Source organism: Neovison vison, chromosome 7, assembly GCF_020171115.1.
Source record: "Neovison vison isolate M4711 chromosome 7, ASM_NN_V1, whole genome shotgun sequence".
NCBI lineage: Eukaryota > Metazoa > Chordata > Mammalia > Carnivora > Mustelidae > Neogale > Neogale vison.
The window spans coordinates 43,194,933-43,212,846 of record NC_058097.1 but is presented as its reverse complement, the minus strand read 5'-3'; the positions used below and the strand labels follow the sequence as shown (position 1 = coordinate 43,212,846).

General features: G+C 36.9%; 1 protein-coding gene across 2 annotated transcripts in view; it reads right to left on the bottom strand.

The window, feature by feature from the left end:
• ZFP14 (ZFP14 zinc finger protein) overlaps window positions 1-17,914 on the bottom strand; it is a 97,588-nt gene that overhangs the window by 62,562 nt on the left and 17,112 nt on the right. Inside the window, exon 5 of one of the 2 annotated variants that reach the window (XM_044256498.1) lies at window positions 4,965-5,985. In XM_044256498.1, the coding sequence (XP_044112433.1) occupies window positions 4,965-5,985 (1,021 nt within the window). Of the gene's footprint in view, window positions 1-3,939; window positions 5,986-17,914 lie in introns of those variants that run through there. The other variant, XM_044256497.1, reaches the window with a different exon arrangement.

The window sequence follows — 17,914 nt, the reverse complement described above, 5'->3', positions numbered from 1 at the left end:
ATCTTATTTTGCTCAGTAATTGAAAGTGGAGAAAACTAAAAATGTAATAAAGAAGAATTTGTCTTTATTTCCAAATAAAACCAATATAATAATAATATACATATCTCTATTTCCAAGTAACAAGTTACCAAAAGGTCTAAGTCTAAGATTGCTGTAAAAGCCCAGAAATAAATCTGAGAATATGAGCATTAATATATGATAAAAAGTATTTTAATCTAGTAGGAGAAAGAGGACTAGTTCAATAGTTAGATTTGGCATAATTTGGTTTATTTCTGAATGAAAACAGAGCTGACATCCTGTATCACACCATATACAATAATGAATTCCAGATGGATTAAAATGTTAAAATCTGTGTGTCTATACACCCACATATATGAAAAACTGTGCATTCTATTCTTTATCCTCTTCCCTCTGAAAGTTTCTATAAGTAGTACCTTCCTAAGGAACAGAAAACACTGGAAATGGTTTGGTAAACCTATTTTATAGAAATGAAATAGAGAGGAATATAAAATAGGGATGTTTATTGAAGCACTACTTTAAAAAAAAGATTTTATTTATTTAACAGAGAGAAAACACAGCAAGAGAAAGAATACAAGCAGGGGGAGTGGGAGAGGGAGAAGCAGGCTTCCCCCTGAGCAGGCAGCCTGATGCAGGCCTCGATCCCAGGACCCTGATCTCACGACTGGGCTGAAGGCAGATGCTTAACAACTGAGCCACCCAGTGGCCCTTGAAGTACTACTTTTAAGTGGCAAAGAGGAAACAGTCTGAAATATCAAAGTTGGGGAATAGGCATTGGTATAAGCATACTTGGGCATGCAATATAATGTAACCATTCCGAAAACTAAGTTAAGGGGTGCCTGGGTGGCTCAGTCGGTTAAGTGTCTGTCTGCAGCTCAGGTCATGATCTCAGGATGCTGGAAGCAAGCCCAGCATCCAGGTCCCTGCTCAGCAGAGCAGGGAGCCTCCTTCTTCCTCTCCCTCTGTCCCCCGCCCCCAACTCATGTTCTCTCTCCCATGCTCTTCTTTCTCTCAAATAAATAAATAATCTTAAAAAGTAAAAATAAGAATTAAGTTAAATCATTATTTACTGACCAGGAAATTCAAAATGTAGTTGAATTTAAAAAGCAAATTACAGAGAAATGTATAAAGTATCCATTTTTTTTTTGGTGAAAATATACTAAAATAAATTAGTTGTGTTAATGTTTAAGCATAAATAAATATATGGGTGATATACACAAGGTTTGAACATTACGCAGAAGGAAATGAATAGAGGGGAAGGGAGTGAGAAATAATGAAGGACAGATTTCTTTTTTTCATTTATTGATATTGCTTCATTGGTTTGGGAGCAAATGCATTAACTCTGTAATTTTTTTAGAGATTTTTTTAAAAAAGATTTTGTTTATTTGTCAGAGAGAGAGAGCGAGAGAGCGAGCACAGGCAGACAGAGTGGCAGGCAGAGGCAGAGGGAGAAGCAGGCTCCCGGCCGAGCAAAGAGCCCAATGCGGGACTCGATCCTAGGACGCTGGGATCATGACCTGAGCTGAAGGCAGCTGCTTAACCAACTGAGCCACCCAGGCATCCCTATCTCTGTAATTTTTGATGAAGCATTTAACAAATGACTTAAAATAGGCTCATAAAAGAATACAAAATTTCACTTAGCAGTGCTCATTTTGATAGTAATGCAAAATATTTGAACAAAATATCCTGTTTACTAATTCTCTAATTGGCTTCACTTTTCTTTTTTTGGAAGACTTTTAAATTTAGAGAGAGAGCATGTGCAAGTTGGGGAGGGGCAGAGAAAGAGAGAGAATCCCAAGCAGACTCCACACTGAGTGTGAAGCCCATTACAGGGCTTGGTCTCACAATCTTGAGATTATGGCCCGAGCTGAAATCAAGGGTTGGACGCTCAACCGATGAGCCACCCAGGGGTCCCCACTCAACTTTTCTTAAATTGATTATAAAATATTTTATGGGCATACGCCTGTAACAAATAAAATAACTCAATATTTAAAAAAAACACCCAAACCCTCTAATATGGGATCTAAGAAAAAAGGAAGTGGGGAATGGAAGGACAGACTTCCCCTATCCCTGGAAATATTTTAATCTAAGAAATTCTGTTCACATCTGAGAAATTCTGGGCAAATTATCTTGTTTTGTACCATTTCTCCACTTAAATTTTCTTGGGACCAAGGTGTCTGCACTATGAAAAACTCACTGCTCTAGTCTCCAGAACAAAAGTAATTCATGGGCTGTTTGTGCAGTCCATATAACTCTTTTGGCCTTCGTGGTGTCTTTAAATAAAAATCTGAGCTACCACTTAATAATCAAGAGCTATTGGGGCGCCTGGGTGGCTGAGTCAGTTAAGTATCTGCCTTTGGCTCAGGTCATGATCCCAGGGTCCTGGGATCAAGTCCCACATCAGGTTCTCGAGCCTGCTTCTTCCTCTTTGTCTGCTCCTCCCCCCACCTCCAGTTTGTGCTCTCTCACTCTCTCAAATAAATAAAATCTTAAAAAAAAAAAAAACCCAAGAGCTATCACACACTAAAAAGATTAAGTAAAACATAAAATATCTGGATTCTCTCAAAAAGAAGAGCTGGCAAAATGCCTGTTTCCTCACGTCGGTTAGTTGCAACTGGGGACTGGGTATCATCCTTAGCTACTGTCACAACCAGGCTCATTTCTATTATTCTTCTAATCGGTACCTATAATTTGTTCGTTTCTTTAGTATGCTTGCTTGTATCTTCATGGATGACACAAAAAAATAGCTTTCCTTTTTGGGTGTCCTAAGATGGTGCTAATGTAAGATTATATCTGAGTATGAGATGTCTAACTCTGTATAACAAATAGTGAAACACCTGATGTTTTAGAGGCACTTGGTGGTTAAGTGTCCAACTCTAGTTTTTGACTCAGGTCATGATCTCAGGGTTGTGAGATTGAGCCCCAACTTGTACTTGCACTGGGTGTGGAGCCGGTTTGAGATTCTCTATCTGTCCCTCTCCCCAACTCTCTCCCTCTATAAACAAACAAACAAAGAACAACAACCCCAAACCAGTTGATGTTTTGCCTGAAAAGAATTTGGTTTGATGCTTCATTAGCAGTAATAGCTACTCTATCACATTAAATTTCTTTTTTTCTGTGTGTTTATAAATCTTGCAAGAGTTCTCTTTGAGTCAATGCTGTAATTTTTATTTTCCTAAAAAATAGTGTAGGTTTTCATATGTATCAAAAAGAAGCACTGTATTTAACATTTTATTTTTATTATTTATTTATTTTAAAAAATTTTAAAGATTTTATTCATTCATTTGAGAGAGAGAGAGAGCAAGCATGGGTGGGGGGGAGCAGCAGACTCATCGCTGAGCTGGGAGTCCAATGCGGGCCTTGATCCCAGGACCCAGAGATGCTTAACTATCTGAGCCCACCCAGGTGCCCTTTTATTTTTATTTTTTTTTCAAGATTTTATTTTTAAGTAATCACCACAACCAACTTGGGGCTTGAACTCACAGCGCTGAGACCAAGAGTTGCATGCCCCATTTAGTAAGCCAGTCAGGCACCCTAATATAACATCTTCAATCAGTAACTATTAAGCGTTGTTTTGTGTATTTATCCATTTTTCAAACATAATGCTATTTGTCTTTTCATACTTTTTCATCAGTGTCACAGTGGTTTGTTTATACTCTTGTTTTTATGTTAGGCATTATATGATGTAGTAAAAAGGATGCCAGTCTGAGTGAAGTCCTTCCCACATGCTACACACGACTTTCACCACCAACACTTAGGATTATTTCATGTTCCATAGGAAGTAAGTGATGATGGAAAATTTTTTGAATTCATTACCCTGAGTGTGTCTTTCTTCTACTTTATGTCCTGCCTGATGTTCAGCAAGGTCTGTAGAAACTGTTGTTTTTCAACAAATAACACTAATGACAATGATGAATAAAATAATGACCAACATTCAGTGAGTATTTATTATATGACAGGCAGAGTTCTAAGCACTTTATGTGTCTTTATTTGATCCTCACACAAAATTTTGAGGTAGGTGTAATTATTCCCATTTTATAATTTCTATTGAGACAAATATGTATAAAAACAGAAAAATGCTCAGGAAGGATAAATACTAAACACATAATGACTATCCTTCAGAATGGGGAATGGGTACAAGGATGGTAGTCCGTGGGTATGTTTGCCTTATTTGCAATTTTTAAATCTTTTAAAAGGAAAATATGTTTCTGCATTATTTCTGCAATTAAAATACATGATACAAATATATGCCTGGGGAGAATTTCCATCAGGATACCATGAATAATGGCAAAATCGCTGGGAAACTACAATGTCTATCAATAGGAATTTGATAAAATGGTATCACAGCAACATAAGGAAACACTAGGAAGCTATGAAAAGATCTCTCCTTACTCTGTTGAAAGTTGTTCATCGATGTTTTACAAGAAGAAAGCCTAAGTTTTGTAAAAACAAAAAGAATAAGCCACCTTAGAATAAAGAGATCACTTCTTTAAGGTCTTAAAGATGTCTTACAAACTGTGATGTAAAGAAACTGAACTTCATAGTCACATAATTTAAGATGGGTTAAAATATTAAGAACATAGCAACTATAGACAATCTAGGGGAAAATGAAAATTAGGATTATATTTAACATGAATTCTGAGGTTTAAAATAAGGTTAAAAAGGTGTCAAAAGTGCTATGACTTTCAGTATTTGCTAGCTTGAATTATCTAATGTCGAAAGAAATATATGCTTTTATCAAAGGGCTTCCAAAATATATTCTACTCATAGGATGTTTCTCCTACATGATTTTTCTCAGGTTGAATAAGCTAGAATCAACAAATAAGGTGTTTCTACATTATCCTATTTAAAGGGATTATTATCAAGATAAGTTCTCTAATATTGAATAGTTTTGAGCTATAATTAAAAGCCTTCCTACAGATTTCATATATTCTATGGTTCATCACCAGTACAAATTTTGATGTTGAATAAGTTGTGAGCCATAATTAAAGGTCTTTCCACATTCCCTATATTCATATGGTTTCTCACCACTATGAATTCTATGATGACTAATAAGTTGTGAACTCTGAGAATAGGCTTTCCCACATATCTTACATTCATAGGGCTTTTCACCAGTATGAATTCTCTGATGTCGAGTAAGGTCTGAACCAGAACGAAAAGCCTTTTCACATTCCTTACATTCGTAGGGTTTCTCACCTGTATGAATTCTCTGATGTTTAATAAGTTGTGAGCTCTGACTAAAGGCATTGCCACATTCCTTACATTCATAGGGTTTCTCCCCTGTATGAATTCTCTGATGTTGAGTAAAGTTTGAGCCACTACTAAAAGCCTTCCCACATTCTTTACATTCATAGGGCTTTTCACCAGTGTGAATTCTCTGATGTCGAGTGAAGTTTGAGCCACTACTAAAGGCCTTTCCACATTCCTTGCATTCATACGGTTTCTCACCAGTGTGAATTCTGTGATGTCGAGTAAGGTCTGAACCACAAATAAATGTTTTCCCACATTCCTTACATTCAAAGGGTTTCTTGCCAGTATGAATTTTCTGATGATGACTGAGTCTTGAGGGATGTCTAAAGGCCTTTCCACATTCCTTACATTCATAGGGTTTCTCAATGGTATGAATGATCTGATGTGTACTAAGTTGTGAGTCATGTCTAAAGGTTTTCCTATATTCCTTAGTTGCACAATATTTCTCTTTATTATTAATGATTTGCTGTAATGTAAAGGATGGATGCTGACTGAAAGTGGGCATTCCTTCATGGGTGAGTATCAGTTGACTGAAGTGTCCCTCCTGAGAGCCATGTTGTTTCTCAAACTGGCCATTACATTCCCAATCATCTCTGAAACTAGAGCACTGAAGGTCATGTCTTGTAAGTCTTTCCATTATTTCCCACTGCGCTGACTCTATTTCATAAATTTCCTTCTTCAGAAATAATTTCTTGGTCTCACATCTTGATTCCAGGACTGAAAGAAAATATGAAAGTAATCACTCACATTTTTCTTGTTTGGGAGAAATAAAACTTCAATTAAAAGGGAAGAATTAAAATGAACTTTAAAAAAATAGACAAGAAAAGAGCAAGGACAGATCATATAGTAAGATGAGGGCACTAAGTAAGCCATTAGTTTCCAAACATTGCTTTTGGTCAGAACTACTTAGGGGAACTTGCTGAACATAAAGATGACTTAAGTCTTATCTCCCTTGTTACAAAAAAACTTTTATCATAAATACATGCATAAAATCTCACAGCATATGCACACACAGCTATAAGAGCATCCCACAGATGAACTGTAAAATAAGGGAAATGATCATGCCTACTTAATAGAGTTATTATCAGGATTAAATGAATATGTCTAAGAAAAATTCCCAGGGGTTGGCAAACTAAGGCCTGCAGAACTGCAACAATTTTTGTAAGTAAAGGTTTATTGGAAGACAGCTACACTTATTTACACATTGTCTATGACTGCTTTTAAACTACAATGGCAGGAGTAGTAGCAATGGAGACCACATTAACTACAAACTTAAAAATATTTATTACCTGGCCCTTTAGGAAATGTTGCCAGCCCCTGGTTAGATTTACGTTGTCTATTACAGTAGCCATGACCATATGTGTGTATTTAAATTTAACATAATTAAAATTAAATAAAAATTCAAATTTAATTCCTCAGTGGCACTATCCACATTTCCTATGGCCAACTGTGGCTAGTGACTACCATGTTGGAAATGACAAACATAGGACATTTCCATCATCACTGGAAGTTCTATTGGGACAGTACTGGTCTAGATTCTGCAAGTGGAGACTCCAGGTCTCTTTAACAAATGATAAAGAAATAGAGGGTGGCAATCTAGATGGGAAGCATGAATGAATCTAGTATGAGTGGTAGATAAAGAGGGTTCTTTTGGAGCTAAATAAGGAATATGTTTGGGGTTTGATGAAAATACTTTATGGCTTGGAATTCTGTGATGCTGATCTTAGAAGAGAAAAGTACTTAACAAGTATGTAAGCACTAAGAGTTCTGACCACCTGACAGGAAGGGCATTTGTGGGTTTTAAGAGAAGGAAGAGACTATAACAGCAGTGTTCTACTGGAAGTTCAGAGTTACCAGATTAAGTCATGAATTTTGAACTCACACTCAAGTTAACTACAAGCTTTGTTTTCTTGGCCAAAGTTGTTCATTTTTTTGAGCCCTCAATTCTCTATTTATACAATAGAAGTAATGGCTCTTATAATCATCGTGAGGATTGTAAATAATATATAAAAGTATTTGTCATAAAGTAAGTGTTTAATATTTGAGAGATAATACAAAAGAATCTCTATACAAAAATGGGGATATTAGGCAAGTGAAGTGTTCTGAAGACCACACTATGGACCAAAAAAAAAAAAAAGAAAATCATTCGCGTACCATTGTCTCTTTCTCTCATATAATTATTCAGCAAATATCCCCTAATCTTGCTCCTAAATACATCTTGAAACTCTTCCTCCTATTGTCAGTAAAATATCTAATACATCTCTTGAACTATCAGGACAGCCTCTTTCTTTTTTAGTTTCCCCACTTGAGGTTTACAATCCTGAATCCATCCCTTATGATAATTTCTCCTACGATAAAAGCCAAACTGCTGAACATGGTCTATAAGGCTCTGAATGACCCAGTTGCTGCCTGCCTCTTCAAACATATCTCAAGCTATGCTCCCTTTTGGTTGCTAAGCTCCATCATCATGTTGGCCCCATTTTGCAGGTCTTCAGATGCTCCATTTTTAGTTCCTCTTCGGGTCTTTCCAGGAATTTTTCCTTAAGTCTCGTAGATTCCCCCCCCCCCACTGTTGGCCTTGATAACTACTGCCCATTTTCCAAATCTCTAAAGGTCATACTTTTTGAGGCCTTCCCTGATTCCAGGACCAAATTATACCCTCCTTGTAATCACAATTTGTAATTACATATTTAGTCAGGTTCACTTAATATCTTTTTCCTGAATAGGTGTTAAGGTCTTTGTGTTTACTTCATTTTAAAAGTAAAATGTCTATTGCCTTCATCAATGTGTATCCAGTTCTAAGCACAGTTGTAAGTTCTAAGTTACATACTGGAAGATCAACAAATATTTATTAACTGACTTGATCAGCAAGTATTTGAATATATACTCCATAATAAAAGATGTATTAAAAAATTCCTCTAGAAAAAAAGGACATACTCTTTTCAAACATCACACAGTGAATATATACATTTATTTTACTGTTCCTTCGAGTCCCATTAAAGTGATAGTGATGAGATTAAATGAAAGAAGAAACTCCATGAGGACAAAGAATAGGAGAGGAAAGAGCAGCAACAAAATTTTGGAAGCTAGAGTAGAGGTAATAGTAACAAATAAAGTGCCAAAAATAAATAAATAAATAAATAAATAAATAAATAAAGTGTCAAATAAACACATTGAAACCTAGGTTGCAGATTGGTCCTACTATATATACAATCTACCTATTTCCAAGAACTACAAGCAACAGGTTATCTTTGAAAGTAGGGTGCATGGTGGGCTGAAAAAGGAAGATTAATTGAAAATCTGTAAGAAACAGATAGACCTCAGATTGTCAAATCTACCCCATACAGCAGGCTGATCCCCAGGCTGATATCCTCAGAAACTTTCAAAATCTGGCAATCAAGCTCATTTTATTGATTCCTAGAAAGACAGTAGAGGATTCCATTCTGGAGAAAACAAACCTAAAAGATCCGTAAGTGGTGTGAGCCACTGAACTGTTCTACGCAGATCATGCTACAGTGACTACCATCAATAAATCTACACATCCTCAGATATAAACAAGCTCAGATCAGCTTTTTTCTACAACAGTTTTATATGAACAGACAGCCTTGAGTCATTAACAATTTCAGGAAAAATCTTAAACATGAGAGATTAAAATGAACAAAGAAAAAAACTCAGGACAGAGAGACAATGGAGAAAATTTTTTAAATTCAGAAAAAGAATGCTTCTAAAAACAATCAATCTCATAAGAGAATAATGTCAGAAAAAATATTCAAAGAACAACTAATAAGAATTAGAACTTAATAAAAATCTCACAGAAAGTACAACAAAAAATATGAAAAATAGAAAAAAATTCTAGAGCTAAGACAAGAAATCAAGATCTGAATTATGAGTGTTTAATCACTCAAAAAATTTAATGAGCCCATGATATGTGTCAGACATGGTGCCAGGCACTGGAAATAAAAAGTGAACAAAGTCTGAAACACAGAGAACAGAGAAGATAATGAGGAATAAGTAATAAGAAAATAATACAAGAAAACCTCAGATATTTTGTTTCCAGAATGAAATGTCTCAGTGAGTGCCCAAGTGAAAGAATAAAATCAACATTATATACCTCAACTTGAAATATTAGACTGTTATAAATAAATTCTAAAAGTTTCCAAAGAGATTAAACAGATCACATAAAAGACTTAAGAACCTGAATGTGTTTTGGATTTCTCAATGACACTAGATGCTAATTTCAAAAATCCATGGGACAATGCCATCAAAATTTTGAAGTTAAATTTTTCAACCTAAAATTACATCTCCAGCAAATATCAATGAAAAATGAGGGTGGAATGAAAACATTTTCAGACATACAAGATTTCATAAAATACACTATTTACTTTTCTTGAATACTTCTTGATTCATTTTGAACATGTGCCTCAGAATAATGAAGGAATAAACCAAGAAAGAGAATGGCAAGAGATCCAAGAGTCAAGGTATATGAATGTATCCAAGATACCCAAATACAGAGGCAAATCAAAAGAAATTCAAAGGAGGGTGCCTGGGTAAAGCCTCTGCCTTCAGCTCAGGTCACAGTCCCAGAGTCCTTGGATCGAGACACCCCCCCCCCCCCCCCCCCGCCGTCGGGCTCTCTGCTCAGCGGGGAGACTGCTTCCCTTCCTCTCTCTCTGTCTGCCTCTCTACCTACTTGTGATCTCTGTCAAATGAATAAATAAAATCTTAAAAACAAACAAACAAACAAACAAAAAAACAGAGGGCGCCTGGGTGGCCCAATGGGTTAAAGCCTCTGCCTTCGGCTCAGGTCATGATCCCAGGGTTCTGGGATCCAGCCCCGCATCGGGTTCTCTGCTCAGCAGGGAGCCTGCTTCTTCCACTCTCCCTGCCTACTTCTCCGCCTACTTGTTATTTGTCAAATAATTAAATAAAATCTTAAAAAGAAAAAAAATTCAAAGGAGCATGGTGAAGAGAATCAGTGGGATAATGAAGAGAAATTCTAAAACGATAGCTATGTAACAGTCTCAGTTGGGACAGAAGAACAGAGGGTTAGAGGAGAAATGTCTCTTAAAAAATAAACCAGTTATCTGATGTGTCTGAAAAGAGATTAATGAGAGATATTGAGAAAACTAAGCAACTCTCAGTTAAGACAAGGATTAATTGCATGGAAAAGAACAAGTCACAGAGGAAGTGAAATGTGACTACAGAGCTCAATAATAAAAGACACTTTACATAGTCATCAACTGAACTGAATAATCATTTAAAAATTATGATACTTGGAGGATGAAGGAAGGTGTATGCTAAAATCTTCAAATTCCACAGTGAAAAGCCAATTATCACTGAAATAAGAATTCATGAAAAAAAAACTCTCAGAAAGGATACAAATAATGACAAAAAAGTAGTAGGAGTCATGGGGAAAGAAAATTATACAGGAAATCAAATAAATGTAAAATATGAGTTCTGGATGATGCAGTGATGCAGATCTAACAATGAAACAAATTTCCAGGGTTGAACAAAATGGCTAGTAATCCCAGAGCTCCTTTATGTATCGAGTAGAATTTATGAAGAGTTTTAACCAGATATATCTTGGCAGAATTTCTGAGATTCAAAGAAAAAGACAAGTCCACAGAAGTAAAAACCTGATGAATCTGGTTGTATCCTATTCATGCCTTTGTGTTTGATGTAGCCCCCAGCAGTTCTCTAAAGTTTTGAATTAGTTATTAGCCTTGAGGTATCAAATTTAATATGGAAATATGGATTGCCGACTTCCTGAAAGACAACATTATCTGGAAGCACTGGGCGTGCATTCTCAAAGGACAGCTGTCCTAGACTTAACAAGTGCTTACTCCTTTAAGATGCTAAAACAGTGGGATACCTGGGTGGCTCAGTGGGTTAAAGCCTCTGCCTTCGGCTCAGGTCATGATCTCAGGGTTCTGGGATCAAGTCCCGCATCGGGCTCTCTGCTCAGCAGGGAGCCTGCTTCCTCCTCTCTCTGCCTGCCTCTATGCCTACTTGTGATCTCTCTCTGTCAAATAAATAAATAAAATCTTAAAAAAAAAAAAAGATGTTAAAATGGTATAAATTCTCTCTCATTAACCAGTCTCCTCACTACTGCCTGGTTTCACAGGGACCCTCAGGTGAGTCTCAGTTGCCATGAACGTTTTACAGTATCGCTTTTCTTAATTTTGCCTTCATTCCTGAAACATTTTTGCTGGATTTGGAATTCTGGGTTAACAGTTCTTTAGCGCAATAAAATACTGTTCCACTTTCTTCTGGCCTCTGTGATTTACTAAGAGAAAAAGAAATCCAGTCATTCGGGTAATTGTTTCCCTATAAATAATGAATTATTTTTTCTATGGTTCTTTCATTACTTTTTGGTCATCCATTTTCAGCAATTTGATTACTGTGTGTCTGGTACAGATTTCTTTGTTTATTTTGTTTGGAGTGGTTGAGATTCCTGAATTGCTGTGTTGTATCTTTTACCAAATTTGGTAAGCCAGTATTTCTTCAAATAGTTTTTCAGTCTGAACTTTGTCCTTCTGGTACTTCAATGACACATGTTAAGCCTCTGTTATTCTCTCACATGCCTCTGAGGCTACATTCTTTTTGAATTTTCAATCTTTATTGTTATTCATGTGAACCAATTTCTTGTGACTTACCTTCAAGGTCACTGATTTCTCTATTATTTCCATTCTATTGAGCTTATCTAGTGAGTTTTAAAAATTTTGGCCACTGTATTTTTCAATTCTAAAATTTCCATGTTTCTTTTTATATCCTCTATATTTTAAAGATTTTATTTATTTATTTGACAGGTGGAGATCACAAGTAGGCAGAGAGGCAGGCAGAGAGAGAGAGGTGGAAGCAGGCTGCCCGCTGAGCAGAGCACCCAATGCAGGGCTCGATCCCAGGACGCTGGGATCATGACCTGAGTCAAAGGTAGAGGCTTTAACCCACTGAGTCACCCAGGCACCCCTTATCCTCTATATTTTAATTGGATTTTTTGCTAAAGAGTTTATGGGATCTGCATATATATCTTAGATATACCCCCTTATCAGATATATGATCTGCAAACATTTTGTCACATAATGTAGATTGCCTTTTCATTTTGTTGACAATTTCCTTTGCTGTGCAGAAGACTTTGGGTTTGATGTGGACCCACTTGTTTATTTTTGCTTTTGTTGTTTTCGTTTTTGATGTCAAATTCAAAAAAAATCATCACCAAGACTGATATCAAGGATCTGGGAGCTTACTGCCTATATTTTCTTCCAGAAGTTTTGTGGTTTCAAGTCTTATGTTCAGGTGCTTAATCCATTTTGAGCTGATTTTTGGGTATGGTGTAAGATAGAGGTCTAGTTTCATTCTTTTGCATGTGGCTGTCCAGTTTCCTCAACACGATTTATTGAAGAGACTGTCCTTTCCCCACTGTACATTCTTGGCTCCTTTGTCATAAATTAATTAACCATATGTGTGTTGGTTTATTTCTGGGTTATTTGGTTCCATCAATTGATGTGTCTGTTTTTATGCAGTACCATACTGTTTTGGTTTTGATAGTTTTTTTTTTTTTCTTTTCTTTTCAGTTTTAATATAGTCTGAAATCAGGAAGTGTGGGGCCTCCAGCTTCGTTCTTAAGATTGTTTTGGCTATTTGGTTCTTTTGTGGTTCTATATAACTTTATGATTTTTCTATTTCTATGAAAATTGCCATTGGAATTTTGATAGGGATTTCACTGATTCTGTAACTTGCTTTGGGTAGTATGGACATTATAATAACATTAATTCTTTGAACCCATGAACAGAAATATCTATTTATTTGTGTCTTTTTACTTTCTTTCATCAGTGTCTTACAGTTTTCAGTGTATAGGTCTTTCACCTCTTTGGTTAAATTTATTCCTTGGTATTTTATTCTTTTTGATGTAATTTTAAGTGGAACTATCTTAATTTCTCTGAGTATTGATTATTAGCATATAGAAATGCAACTGATTTTTGTATATTGATTTTGTATTCTGGGCCTTCACTTAATTCATTTATTAATTTAAGGCATTTGTTAAGTTTATTAATGGTTTGAAGAAATATTGTAGCCATTAAAGTAATGATAGGATAGAAATTTTGATATCCTGGGGAAAATAGTTAGGTTATCTTAAATTTTATTTTTATTTATTTATTTATTTATTTTTACATTTTATTTATTTATTTGACAGACAGAGATCACAAGTAGGGAGAGAGGCAGGCAGAGAGAGAGAAAGGAGGAAGCAGGCTCCCGGTGGAGTAGAGAGCCCGATGCGGGCTTGATCCCAGGACCCCGGGATCATGACCCGAGCCGAGGGCAGAGGCTTTAACCCACTAAGCCACCCAGGTGCCCTATCTTAAATTTTAAAAGTAGGCTAAAGAATTGCATATTCAAGGGTAAGAGAAGGTCATTGCAAAACTGGAAAGAAAATATACTAAAATATCAATAGTTGCCTTGAGGTGGTAGTATTATATGCCTTTCTCTTTTTTAAATTTTCAATTAACATATAATGTAGCCCCAGGGGAACAGGCCTGTGAAATGCCAGGTTTACACACTTCACTCACTAATTTTAATAGTTTTTTGAGGAGTTGATCTTTAGAGTTTTCTATATAAGTATCATGTCACCTGCAAATAGAGATTTACTTCTTCCTTCTAATTTGGATGCCTTTGCTTTCTTTTTCTTGCCTAATTATTCTGGCTAAGACTTCTGGTACTATGCTAATAAAAGTGGTGAGAGTATTCCTGGTCTTTTTTTTTTTTTTTAAGATTTATTTATTTATTTATTTTTGACAGACAGAGACTACAAGTAGGCAGAGAGGCAGACAGAGAGAGAGAGGAGGAAGCAGGCTCCCTGCTGAGCAGAGAGCCAGATGCGGGGCTCGATCCCAGGACCCTCAGACCATGACCTGAGCCGAAGGCAGACGCTTTAACCCAATGAGCCACTCAGGCGTCCCTCTTATTCCTGATCTTAGAAGAAAAGCTTTCGGTTGAGTATGTTAGCTGTGGGCTTGTCATATAGCCTTTATTATGTTGAAGTACATTCCCTCTATACCCACTTTGTTGAGTTTTATTCATGGTTGGGCCTGGTTAGTACTTGGATGGGAGAGTTTCATTCATGGATGCATTTTGGGGAAAAAAAAGTTTTTTTAAGTGGGGGAGGGGCAAAGGGTGAGGGAGGAGGAGGGAGAGAGAGAGAGAGAATATAAGCAGACTCCATGCCTAGCTGGGAGCCAGATGTGGGGCTCAATCTCACAGCTCTGAGATCATGACCTGAGCTAAAATCAAGAGTCGGATGCTTAGCTGACTAAGCCATTCAGGTACCCACCAAAAAACTTTTTTTTTTTTTTTAAAGATTTTACTTATTTATTTGTCAGAGGGAGAGCGAGAAAGCGAGCACAGGCAGGCAGAGGCAGAGGGAGAAGCAGGCTCCCTGCTGAGCAAGGAGCCCAATGTGGGACTCGATCCCAGGATGCTGGGATCATGACCTGAGCCGAAGGCAGCTGTTTAACCAACTGAGCCACCCAGGCATCCCACCAAAAAACATTTTTAATGAAACTTACTTAATGTACGTTTTTAAATTTATATGGAAGACAAAATATAACCAAACACTTCTGAAGGAAAGGGTGGAGGATTCTGTCTTGTCAGAGATCAGGACTTTCTATATAAGTAAGACTAATTAGGACAGGGATAGATAAAAAGGCCAATGTGATAAGAGAAACCTATATATACACATAATTTTAATATGTACAGAAGAAATCTGTGGATTGGTGAGTCAGTGGAAAATGGATGGACTTTTCATTCAATGAGGGGAAGATAATTTGTTTTCATATGGGAAAAAATTACAACTGATCTCCACCTCAAACCATTTATAAAAATCAATTTTGGTTATATTAATAGGGCTTTAATAAGAAAGTCAAAACATAAAAATTCTTTTTTTTTTTCACCTCAAACCATTTATAAAAATCAATTTTGGTTATATTAATAGGGCTTTAATAAGAAAGTCAAAACATAAAAATTCTTTTTTTTTTTTTTTAAAGATTTTATTTATTTATCAGAGAGAGAGGGGGAGAGAGCGAGCACAGGCAGACAGAATGGCAGGCAGAGGTAGAGGGAGAAGCAGGCTCCCTGCTGGGCAAGGAGCCGGATGCGGGACTCGATCCCAGGACGCCGGGATCATGACCCGAGCCGAAGGCAGCCGCTTAACCAACCGAGCCACCCAGGCGTCCCAAAACATAAAAATTCTTGAAAGAAGGAATAGGAGGAAAGATTTAAGATTCAAAGGTATGGGGGCACTTGGCTGGTTCAGTCAGTAGAGGATCCAACTCTTGATCCTCAGGGATGTGAATTTGAGCTCCACATTGGGTATAGAGATTACTTAAAAATAAAATCTCTCTCTCTGGGCGCCTGGGTGGCTCAGTGGGTTAAGTCGCTGCCTTCGGCTCAGGTCATGATCTCAGAGTTCTGGGATCGAGTCCCGCATCGGGCTCTCTGCTCAGCAGGGAGCCTGCTTCCTTCTCTCTCTCTGCCTGCCTCTCTGCCTGCTTGTGATCTCTCTCTGTCAAATAAATAAATAAAATCTTTAAAAAAAATAAATAAAATCTCTCTCTTTTTTTTAAAGATTTTATTTATTTATTTGACAGAGATCACAAGTAGGCAGAGAGGCAGGCAGAGGGAGAGAGAGGGGGAAGCAGGCTCCTCACTGAGCAGAGAGCCCAACGCGGGGCTCGATCCCAGGACCCTGGGATCATGACCTGAGCTGAAGGCAGAAGCTTTAACCAACTGAGCCACCCAGGCACCCCTAAATATAAAATGTTTAAAAGGAAAAAAATTTTTTAAAAAGACCCCAAAATATGAAGCATATAGCAAAAAAAGGTAGACTGTTTTATAAACTATATATAACTTAACCATTAAAAATATAATTTAACACACTAACATATAGAATTACTATTCATCAAAAGATATCATAAAATAAATACAGAACCTACAACAGGAAAAGATGTCTACAAAATATGTTATTGGCCAAAAACTAGTATCTACAAAATATAAGAAATTCCTTCCATCTTAGGAAAAAGACAAATACCCTAATACAAAAATGATCAAAATGGCGTTACACAGAAGAGGCAATAATGACCAAATAAGGAAAGGCAATCATCTTTAATAGTAACCAGGAAAATTTAATTTAAAACAATGAAATAAGATTTTATACTCATCAGATCATTAAAAAATTAAAAAAAAATCTTTCAGTATCACTTACAGGGAAAGACAGTGATAGAAACAATTGGAAAATGGTTTGGTATTACCTAGTAAAGCTGAGCAAGTATATATGCCAAGACCTAGCAATTACATTCCTAGGTATATTTCCTAGCAAATCTCTTGCTTATGCAAGTCTAGAGATTTATATATTATTACCTTTTAATTTTATGTTCATTATGTTATATATATCCTATTGATTTGAAAGACAGTGTGTGTATTGGGAATGGCAGAAAGAGAGAGAGAGGGACAGAGAAACTTTAGCAGACTCCTGTCTGAGCCCAGAGCCAGATGCCGGGCTTGATCCAGGACCCTGAGATCATGACCTAAGCTGAAATCGAGTTTCAGCTAACTGACTTTGCCACCCAAAGGCCCCTTTTGTATACAGTTTTTATTTATTTATTTATATATATTTAAAATATTTTATTTAGGGATGCCTGGGTGGCTCAGTTGGTTGGACGACTGCCTTCAGCTCAGGTCATGATCCTGGAGTCCCAGGATCAAGTCCCACATCAGGCTCCCAGCTCCATGGGGAGTCTGCTTCTCTCTCTGACCTTCTCCTCACTCATGCTCTCTCTCACTGTCTCTCTCTCAAATAAATAAAATCTTAAAAAAATTTTTTTTAAATTTATTTGTCAGAGAGAAAGAGAGAGAGAGCGTGCACAAGCAGAGGGAGTGGAAGGCAGAGGGAGAAGCAGGCTCCCCACTGAGCAAGGAGCCTGAGGTGGAACTTGATCCCAGAACCCAGGGATCATGACCTGAGCTGAAAGCAAAGGCTTAACCAACTGAGCCACCCTGACACCCCTACAGTATTTTTTAAAAAAAATAAATAACTATGGGGGCGCCTGGGTGGCTCAGTGGGTTAAGCCGCTGCCTTCGGCTCAGGTCATGATCTCAGGGTCCTGGGATCGAGTCCCGCATCGGGCTCTCTGCTCAGCGGGGAGCCTGCTTCCTCCTCTCTCTCTGCCTGCCTCTCTGCCTACTTGTAATCTCTCTCTGTCAAATAAATAAATAAAATCTTTAAAAATAAATAAATAAATAAATAAATAAATAAATAACTATGAAGAGCCAAATGGTCATAGCTGAAGAATGTATTAGTGAACTAACACAAAGTAAGTCAAGGAATTCCACGGAAAGGCAGTATAAATTGGAAAAAAAAAAAAGGATTAAAAAGTAATAGATACTAAGGATGATCCATATGTTCTAATGTCTAATTACAACCCCAAATAATAGAGAATATGTTTTGTTCATGGTCTCATGGTAAGCAAAGACTTCTTAAAGAGAACTACAACAAAAAAAATACAGATAATGTGATTTTGGTTATATAAGAATCAAAAACAAGCTGAGGAAGAATTTCTCACATACGATCTAATGAGTGTGAAGCACAAAAGAC